At 46.6% G+C, this 10,630-nt stretch overlaps 2 protein-coding genes across 2 annotated transcripts; one reads left to right on the top strand and one right to left on the bottom strand.

The window, feature by feature from the left end:
- Positions 1-338: 338 nt before the first annotated feature.
- Positions 339-749, top strand: LOC134584828 (histone H3). The gene has a single exon (XM_063440648.1). The coding sequence runs from the start codon at positions 339-341 to the stop codon at positions 747-749; it is 411 nt and encodes a 136-aa protein (XP_063296718.1).
- Positions 750-2,677: 1,928 nt separating this feature from the next.
- Positions 2,678-3,325, bottom strand: LOC134584759 (histone H1B-like). Its single transcript, XM_063440588.1, has one exon. It carries the CDS (start codon positions 3,320-3,322, stop codon positions 2,678-2,680), a length of 645 nt encoding a protein of 214 aa, XP_063296658.1. The 5' UTR covers positions 3,323-3,325.
- Between the last annotated feature and the right edge of the window lie 7,305 nt (positions 3,326-10,630).

The raw sequence follows: 10,630 nt of genomic DNA, 5'->3' as shown, positions 1-10,630 counted from the left end.
CCATTACTGCCCACTGCCATTCCTTTCAACTAGTAGCGTCTATAATAAATGCTGTCAGGACAGGAAGGGTCACTAAAGGCTTAGATCCCTTCTTTGGGCGCGTGGTCTCAATAGATGGAGGAGGGGGGAGGGGATGAAGCAGTTGATTTGAGCGGGCATTTTGAATGTGGGGGAGGGGATGAGAAGCAGTTGATTTGAGCGGGTATTTTGAAATGGTTTACTATTTGTTTTCAGCCAATCAGAACATACCACCCACTTGATGAACCAATGAAAACGCCGTATCGGCTATAAAGCCCAGGCTACAGCGAGCAGCGTTCATTCCCTTTCGTTTTGCTACAATGGCCAGAACTAAGCAGACAGCCCGTAAGTCGACCGGAGGCAAGGCTCCCCGCAAGCAGCTAGCCACCAAAGCTGCTAGAAAGAGCGCCCCAGCTACCGGGGGAGTGAAAAAGCCTCACCGTTACCGTCCAGGAACTGTGGCTCTCAGGGAGATCCGCCGTTATCAGAAGTCCACCGAGCTGCTCATCCGCAAGCTGCCCTTCCAGCGCCTTGTCCGTGAGATCGCTCAGGATTTCAAGACTGATCTGCGCTTCCAGAGCTCTGCTGTCATGGCTCTGCAAGAGGCTAGCGAGGCTTACCTGGTTGGTCTTTTTGAGGATACCAACTTGTGCGCCATCCACGCTAAGAGGGTCACAATCATGCCCAAAGACATCCAGCTGGCTCGTAGGATCCGAGGCGAACGTGCTTAAGTTGAAACCTGCTAACACAAAACACAAAGGCTCTTTTAAGAGCCACCAAATCTGCACTCGAACGAGCTCCAACACATTCATAAAAACGTGTCTTTTAGCCTGTGACTTTGAGCGGGCTAGCTACGGAGCCCACACACTACAATGCTCAAATGTCCCCACATATCCCATTTTCACGTCAGGCAACGATGTAGCCATCATCTCTGCTGGTCTATTTCACTGGCGATTTTACAATAACTTCACTATTTAGAATCCATCGTGTGGAGAGGCAGCAGGAAAAAGACTACTTTTTCGCTTAGAGGAGAATACATAGTTAACACAGGAGTGCATATGCAAAGCTAGTAACAATGTTTCTATTTAAGTGGCTGCAAGCATGTATTAAATGTAGGCAACAGTAACAATACACCAAAACCAGAGCTTTCTTGACAGTGTGTGTGTACGTACTTGCTCATATTTTTTTACATCCCCTACCATTAACAGAAGGCGGCTCCAAATCCTCCGATGGTTCAAAAATGCGGTCTACAAATACAGTGTTTAGCAACCTTTCCCGTCTAGATGTTTGGGAGCAGCCTCTACTACTATCTCCTTCTCGGTGTATCTATGTAGATAGCAGGCAATTTATCAGGTGTGGAAGGGGTTAAAGTGATTAGGTTCAGTCTTTTAGTGAAAAAGTGGGTGGCCCTGAAAAGGGCCTTTGGGTTAATAGGGTGTGCGGTAAAGTCAAGCCCGAGTTTTAACCTCCGAAGCCATAGAGAGTGCGGCCCTGGCGCTTAAGAGCATAAACTACGTCCATGGCGGTGACAGTCTTCCTCTTGGCATGCTCGGTGTAAGTGACGGCGTCCCGGATGACGTTCTCCAGGAATACCTTCAGCACCCCGCGAGTCTCCTCATAGATGAGGCCGGAAATACGCTTCACGCCTCCCCTGCGAGCAAGGCGACGAATTGCAGGCTTGGTAATGCCCTGGATGTTGTCACGAAGAACCTTCCTGTGACGCTTAGCGCCACCTTTTCCGAGACCCTTTCCTCCTTTGCCTCTGCCAGACATGGTTCTGCTCTTCTTTCTGCACGAACGATATGAGATGCTGTGCAAAGCTCTTCCTTATATACTCCTCGGACGGACCGTATGGGGACCTGCAGCAAAGGAGGCGGGCGTTTTAAACACGCCCCTTCACTTTTTTTTTTCCTCTCAATAATATGCTTAACCCTCTCCTTCCGTGCTCGAAATGGTTCTGGCTTTTAAAACCAAAGCTGTTTATGCTTCAAAAGATTTCACAATCGTGAAGTCTTTTGAAGTATAATCATTTTATCATGTCTTTAGTGTTTCTTTGATAGTCGGCTTAGCTACTGCACAAGGTATCATTTCTTGGGCTTTATCACTCTTTGAATATCGAAATAAGCGCCCGTTTCACACGTGGAGAGAGGACGAGGACAGTCCCTTTTATTATCACCATGTACAAAATCGCAATCCCTAAAATATGTTCTGCTTTATTATCTTACTGAAAAAGGCAATAACATTAAATCTAGTCTGGAAGGACACTGTGTGATATTCTATATATTATATGCGTTTCTCACTAAAACTGGCCTTTCGCAATTTAATGAAAAAACACCCTCAGTATCTTAGAACGGAGGGAATTTCTAAGCCAAAAAAAATAAAAAAAATCAACGCTCAAGTGTAGCACTGGTATACGGGGACTTAGCCACACCGACAAGATACATTCCTGTGTAATCTTTTCGAGCACTAGATGCTGGGATTACAGGATTCATTAGGTTATTCCTGACTTTAGAATGAGGGATGGAGGGGGAACGATATGTGTGACATGACACCAAAACAAACACGTTGCCATCACTGATATATAGCTCTGAAATGAGAATGTGGTGGCTCTTACAAGAGCCTTTGGGGTTTGGAAAATAAAATTAAATGCGAGCAAGGCTTATTTCTTTTTGGGAGCTGCCTTTTTAGCCTTTGCAGGAGTCTTTGCGGCTTTGGGTTTGGCTGCCTTTTTGGCAGGGCTCTTCACGGTCTTCTTAGCCGGGCTTTTCACTACCTTCTTGGGCTTGGCGGCTTTGACTTTCTTCGGACTTTTGGTGGCCTTTTTAGCGGAGGCGGCCGGCTTTTTGGCCTTTTTCGGGCTCTTTGCAGCTACCTTCTTAGGTTTGGCTGGAGACTTGGTGGCTTTCTTCGGGGCAGGCTTCTTGACTTTAGCCGGTGCCTTTTTCTTGGTAGCCTTGTCCTTGCTCTCCGCCTGCTTTTTGTTGAGCTTGAAGGAGCCGGAAGCTCCGCTTCCTTTGACCTGGACGAGAGTGCTTTTAGTCACCAAGCCCTTGAGAGCCAGCTTGAGGCGGCTGTTATTCTTTTCCACATCATAACCAGAAGCAGCCAAAGCCTTCTTCAGAGCTGCCAGGGACACCCCGCTGCGCTCTTTAGAAGCGGACACAGCTTTGACAATGAGCTCGGACACGCTAGGACCGGAGGGCTTAGCGGCTTTCTTGACACCGGCTGCTTTCTTGGGCTGCTTCTTCTTGGAGGCGCTTTCTACCGCAGGTGCGGCGGCGGGAGCTGGGGCGGCTTCAGACATGGTCACTATTCTCTATGAAGATCAAGCAATAATACGCGCCCGCAGCAGCCTCCAAATTATACATCTCCAGCTAGCATCTTATTGGCTGATCTAACCACGCTCTGATTGGATACAGTCTTATGACACACCCTCCACTGTCCCTACTCCATCTTTTCACACTCTGCTCTCACACTGTGTTTCCGAATGGATAAAACGAATACATTTAGGTAAAATAAGAGGACGGAGGTCGATGCCATCTATCGTGGAATGTACTAAACTATCTAACCAAGAATTCATTAGCAGCTCCATGGGTCCCGAGGGTTGTCACGATCTAGCAGAGCCGGTGAAAGCTGACACATCTCCTTTGGGATGAGCCTGATGTTCTCCACAAACATTACTGTGATAACTATTAAAAGAATATATTCCAAGGTTTTCTTTCTCACTCTTATGCAAGAAAGGGAAGGGGCCCGTGTTATCAAGGTGGGTTGAAGCTCGTGTCGTAAAGAAACAGAGAAAAGGGATTTTGATCCTCGTTTGTTCAGACAGGTAGCTCAGGTAGGATGTAGTAAGATCATAGCAGAAGAGCTCTTAGTCGTGGCAATTTTTAAATTACATAATTACATAATTGTATGTTATATATCTATGTTTACCCTCTAACAACAACTAAGACCAGTTATATTAAAACACACACACTGTGGGGGCGTGGCCTAGCGAGCAACGCGGATGGTCGCACTGATCTGAGCTCCGCAAGCCGCCGGCCCAACAAAGCTAAGAAAAAAGCTTATCGCTGACTCCAAAAGACCTGACTACTGGGAAACATCATGGCTAACACGAAGCAGAAAAAACAAACGGAAAAAACGGACCGATCCGACTTTTTTCAGACCCGTACATCGACGCCTAAAACTTCAGGCCTCACGGAACGGGACCAAGATGGCGACGGCGGGAATGACACAGTGCCGCTGCAATCGTCTCCTGGGCCGCAAAACCTGCCTGTCACGCAGGATTTCCTGCAGAGCTGTCTGGACGACATGTCCAGCAAAATTCTCACCTCAATCCATAGCACCCTGCGGGAACTTCGCAAAGAAGTGCAAGAACTGGGAGACAGGACAACACATGTGGAACAGAGAGTGGAAGACCAAGCTGCAGCACATAATGACATGGCTGACCAGATGCAGCATGTACAGCAACAATTGGAATTCACACAGCGCAAGGTAATGGACCTAGAGGATCGCTCTAGGCGCCAGAACTTACGAATAAGAGGCATCTCTGAAGAAGTGAAGCAGCAGGAGCTCCATGCGTTCCTGATAGGGTACTTTAAAGAACTAGCACCAGACCTGCCCGCAGAGGTACTACTTTTAGACAGGTACCACAGGGTCCAAAAGCCAACGTTCCTACCACAAGATACCCCCAGGGATGTGCTCACACATCTGCACTACTTCCATGTAAAAGAGGCACTACTACAAGCCACAAGGGGAGAACGTGAATTGCCACAGAAATACAGACACATCAAAGTATTCACTGATCTATCAGCGGCCACACTTCAAAAGAGAAAAGAATTCAAAGACATCACGGAAGCACTGCGACAGAACGATGTGCAATACAGATGGGGATACCCAATCCGCCTTCTAATAAGGAGAAACGGTACGGTGACGACGGCCAGCACACCAGAGGAGGGTCGGAAAATCCTGCGCAGCTGGAACATTGCAACGAACCCAGAGGGAAAGAACGCTGCACCACGAGCCAGAATGCCACCGGAGTGGAAAAAGCAAAAAAAATGAACTGACTGACAAATATATGGACTCTGTTGCGGTACCAAACGAGGTCCCGACCAAGACTGGTCATCCAACGAGTCGCAAGTATAATTACACCACACATCCGCATAACACAAGGCTATACCATGAGGCTGCACCACACACATGCAAACAGATGAAACAACGTATAGACGATACCGGGAACGAGAGATAGTTCCCGTGGGTAAAAAAGTGCCTATTGATAGGGCAGAGACACGTTACAAACAAAACAAAAAAAAAAAACAAAAAAAAAAAAAAAAAAAGTAGTTGCACACACTGGTAGAAGCAGGCTGCCATTGTAAGGGAAGAAAGAACCCAGGCTTCACCCGCATCTACCGATAAGTAATCAACACACGACACGGACATGGCTGTCATGTGATGAATGACAGCACATATCGGGCCTAGCGAGCTCACCCACTGATCTCTACTTCTTATACACGCACACGACTACCACGCTCCTACCCGGCACTATCTAGTTAGTGCCTCACCCTTCATTGGGAAATGTACACTGATCTTGATTTTACTGTATATATGTTAAATGTTGTAATGTTTTCTTCCTATGTTATGGAAAAAGACTGCATTACTGTTGCACCCTACCTATACCCACCTCTCCAACCCTCACCCTCCAAACAGGGACCAGTCCGCAGGTCAACCCTTAAGCACAAGACAAGCGCAAATCAGGGAGAGCATACACCTATGTCAGGGAACCTCCAGAGAATAAAGTTGGTCACATGGGGAATGAGCAGCGGGACTGCTACACGAGCCCTTAGGATCAGGATACTCACTAAAGAAGGTAGCACCTACAGACAAATCTTGCCACCCAATGACCCACGAAACAACCGCCAGTATACCCAATAGAACATGAGAATATACTGTCATAATGTAAAGGGGTTGAATACCCCGGTGAAACGCCACTGCCTGACCAGAGATCTGCACAAAATACACCCCGATGTTGTATGCCTACAAGAAACCCACCTTAAACAGACCATAACCATAGCACGGGCACAATTCCCCACGCAGTACCATAGCACCTACACATCAAAAACTAGGGGAGTATCTATCTTAATCAGTAGAGATGTGTCCTTTAAGCTGTTATACGAATCTATAGACCCGCAAGGGAGATATATAATACTAGTGTGTGAAATTAATAATCTGGAACACACGATAATCAACATGTATGCACCCAACACAAATCAGAGAAATTTTTTGCATAAACTGATTGCACAAATCACACCGGTTCAAAGAGGCGTTACCACCATATGTGGAGATCTGAACCACATTCTGGATCCGCGATGGGACACCACGGTCCCCCCACACACACCCAGGTCCACAACACTGACACGAGAATGTAAACCTCTAACGCGACTATTTAGAGACCATGACTTATACGACGCATGGAGGGTGCTACACCCGGAAGAGAGAGATTATACTTTCTTTTCTCAAGCACACAACACGTATTCTCGCATAGACGGGTTTTACATAAAAGGCTCATTCCTAAATCAGCTTAAGGCCTGCTCCATAGGTACCATCACGTGGTCCGATCATGCCCCCATAACCCTAGAACTACAGGATGCCTATGACTACAAACATCGCAGCCCTTGGCGCCTGAATGAGTCCATACTACATGATGAGCGTTTCTGCGAGCGTTTAGGGGAAGACATTAAACAGTATTTTGAGACGAACACACACCCAGACATTTCCCCAGAAACCCTCTGGCAAGCACACAAACCAGTAATCAGAGGATTAATCATAGGGAAAGCTAGCGCACTGAAACAGAAATCTCAGGCAAAAATGAAAAGCTGGCTGAAAACACTGTATAGCCTCAACAAACAAAACCAACTGACCCCGTCACCAATGCTACAGACGAAAATAAAGGAACAACTAAATGACATTAGGGAACACGACCTGGCAGTAATGGGATTTAGCCTTAGAAAACTCAAGGCGACGCAATATACACAAGGCAATAGGGCGAGCAAACTTCTAGCCAGAAGACTAACACAAAAAAGCATGAACACAAAGATCCCGTACCTACTAAACTCCAATGGGGAGAAAAGAGTAACGCCCAAAGACATCAGCGACATATTTGCAGACTACTATACGACCCTGTACAATTTAGGGCAAGATCCAAACACCATACAGCCAACCCTTGGGAACATAGAACGCTACCTGGAAAAAATAACCCTACCCTCACTAACAGAGGAACAAATAAACACACTACAGGCCCCTATAACCGAGGCCGAAATTCTGCAGGCCATCACACATCTCCCTCCTGGGAAAGCACCAGGGCCGGATGGCCTCACGAACGCCTACTATAAGAAATTTGCCAGCACCTTGACCCCACACCTAGCCAACCTGTTTAATGTATCCACGCAGAAAGAGAAAACCCCCGCAGATATGCTAGAAGCGCATATTGTTACATTGCCCAAGCCAGGGAAATCCCCCACGTGTAGCCAAAACTTTAGACCGATATCGCTGCTCAATACTGACACCAAGTTATATGCTAAAGTCCAAGCCACCAGGCTCACCCACATCATCCCCACACTGATACATGACGACCAAGTGGGCTTCACCACGGGTAGACAGGGATCCGACAACACAAGGAAGGTAGTGGACCTTGTGCACAGCCTGCTTCGGATCCGGGGAGGGGGTGTTCTACTCTCCCTGGATGCCGAAAAAGCTTTTGATCGGCTTGCCTGGCCGTTTCTGGAAGCTGTGCTCCGCAAATACAAATTCCCCCAGGGGTTTTTGAGTGCAGTAAAAGCACTGTATTCCCGTCCCACGGCAAGGGTACTGAATGCTGGATTCATGTCTAAACAAATTACGATAACTAATGGGTCGAGACAGGGATGTCCCTTATCCCCGTTACTATACATTCTAGCGCTGGAACCACTGGCAGCAGCCATAAGAGCAGACCGATCCATACGGGGAATAACCCTGGGAGAGAGAGAGTACAAATTAAACCTCTTCGCGGATGATATCCTGGTAACAATTACACAACCGTTAATATCCTTACCAAACCTGATGGCACAAATACATGAGTATGGGGCAGTCTCGTACTACAAGTTAAATGTCACTAAGACGCAAGCTTTGGGGATAAATTTGGATAGTGACCTAGTGGACAGGCTGAAAATGGCATTTCAACTGGACTGGAGGGACGACTACGTGTCGTTTCTGGGACTTAAGATTCCCAGAAACCCAGCACGACTATTTAAACTAAACTACGAAAGTCTCCGAACAGTGATCATGGACACCATACAAAAATGGAAGGGAAAGTTTCTATCCTGGACAGGCCGCATAGCTGCGGTAAAAATGACACTTATACCCAAAATTCAATATCTCTTTCGTACATTGCAAATACCCATCCCGAAAAAGTTCCTAAAAAATATGCAACATTCCCTTAACACATTCATATGGGAAGGAAAAAAGGTACGGGTAGCAGCGGGAACGTTGCAACAACCAGTGAGCAAAGGGGGGTTGGGCCTGCCAAATCTAACGGCGTACTGTAGAGCAGCATACCTCCATAACATAGCACAAATAAACCTCCCGACCCAAACCCCACAATGGGTAACAATAGAATCCCACTGGGCACCTCAACAAGACCTCAAAGCTATATTATGGTTACATAGATGCCCTAAGCACACACGTGAGGCCCTACTACCCAGCACACAGAACCTGTTAAGAATGTGGGACACAATGAAACATAAAATGATGTCGAGCCCTAAACTATCTATGGCCACGCCAATACAAACAATAGGCATCGAAATCCCCACATTCGCATGGGAAACATGGAAGAAAGGGGGTATACACCACATATACCAAGTTATAGACAGGGGAAAACTAAAAACACTGCTAGACATCCAGAAGGAATACACACTGCCCACCAAGACCACATTCTCCTACCTACAACTCAAATCATATGTAGCAGACAAACTGAAACACCAAACAGGTATCAGCGACAGTAAAGAAATGACGATATTTGAAAGGCAATGCGTGGGAGCGGCGCCTCTCAAAAAGACAATGTCTTGGGGGTATCAAAAACTAGTCTCCGCACAAACACACACACTAGAGCACATAAAAAGAGAATGGCACGGGGAAATAGGCCAAACATTTTCTAATGATGAGTGGGACAGGGCGTACTCGGCACATCGTGGGCTCACTGCCTGCGCCACCCACCTAGAATTGCAACGCAAAATCATGTATCGATGGTACCTAGTACCAGCGAAGCTACATAAAATATGGCCCCACACCAGCAATGTATGCTGGAGATGCGGAAGGGCGGTGGGCACGATGCTCCACGTCTGGTGGTCCTGTGACAAAATAAGCCCACTGTGGGAAGCGGTGACTCATTTACTCCAAAAATTACTGCCTGACACAAGGTTGGACCAGCCACAGGAATGCCTATTATTCATGATACCAGGGGGCATCCCAAAACATATTAAAATCACTATATATCACACTCTGATTTCTGCCCACCTACTAATATCTAGGCTCTGGAAAAAAACCACCACGCCAACGATAACCGAGCTGGTGAAACAGGTTGATCAAAACTGGTCATATGAACTAATGGCAACGGCACAGCTTGGCACACGCCCGAGCGTCCGAACGGCCCACGAGACGTGGGGAAAAATTAGGACGCTCAGCAACACCCAATGAGACACCGACTCAAACTACCCCCACACGCCCGTGTGGTGAGAGACTGTCCCCAAAATCACATAATTACTGAATAGTTACTTGATAAATAAAGAAAAAGAGATACGTGGAGGAGTATCGAGCATTAGACCGCAATCACCGGAGAGGTACATACACTGGTAAAGGCATAGCCGCCCTCAGACGCACAAAACCCCCCAAGACGCAGAGCAAAGCAACATAACACCAAACCAGAAACAAACATTACCTCGTAAGTACGCCGCAGTACACAACCATGCTACCAAAACCAATGCTCATCACTGTCGATCTGAACAATGCTGTAATAAGTTGAAATATTACTACCTGTACAGTTGAAATAAAACCAACTGATGTATCCCTATACCTGAACCCTTCCCTTTTTCCTTTCTGTACCCTACCCCCTCCCACAATGTTTGCGAAAAAGTGAACAAAACAAAAACAAAAACAAATAAACTTTAAGTTTCAAAAAAAAAAACACACACACTGTGTTCTCCAGGAAATCCTTTATGAAGCCTGGTGTAGGTCTGGCACAGTAAACAACAGCAATGAGTTCCGCACTCTAGGGACTTTTTTCCAAAACATCAAAAACATTTCAATGCTATTTCAAATCATGATAAAAACATGACAGCAAAAATTGTCCTGATTTTAGCACCAAATTAGGAGCTAACATGTTGATCTGTGTGGCGGACCACCAGGGTATCACCTTCATGGATTCCCTTTCCCGTTGTATTAGCTAGTACAGCTTTCCACAAATACATTTGTCTAAACGTAATGCTGGGAGTCAGTGGCGTACACACGACATTACATTGAGTAATGCTTTTCTATGGGCGGTTTGAATGCGCGCGCGGCTCTTGCCACGCATGCGCATTGGGAG

This window comes from Pelobates fuscus, unplaced genomic scaffold (genome assembly GCF_036172605.1).
Source record: "Pelobates fuscus isolate aPelFus1 unplaced genomic scaffold, aPelFus1.pri scaffold_24, whole genome shotgun sequence".
NCBI lineage: Eukaryota > Metazoa > Chordata > Amphibia > Anura > Pelobatidae > Pelobates > Pelobates fuscus.
This window is presented reverse-complemented; position numbering and strand designations above follow the sequence as displayed.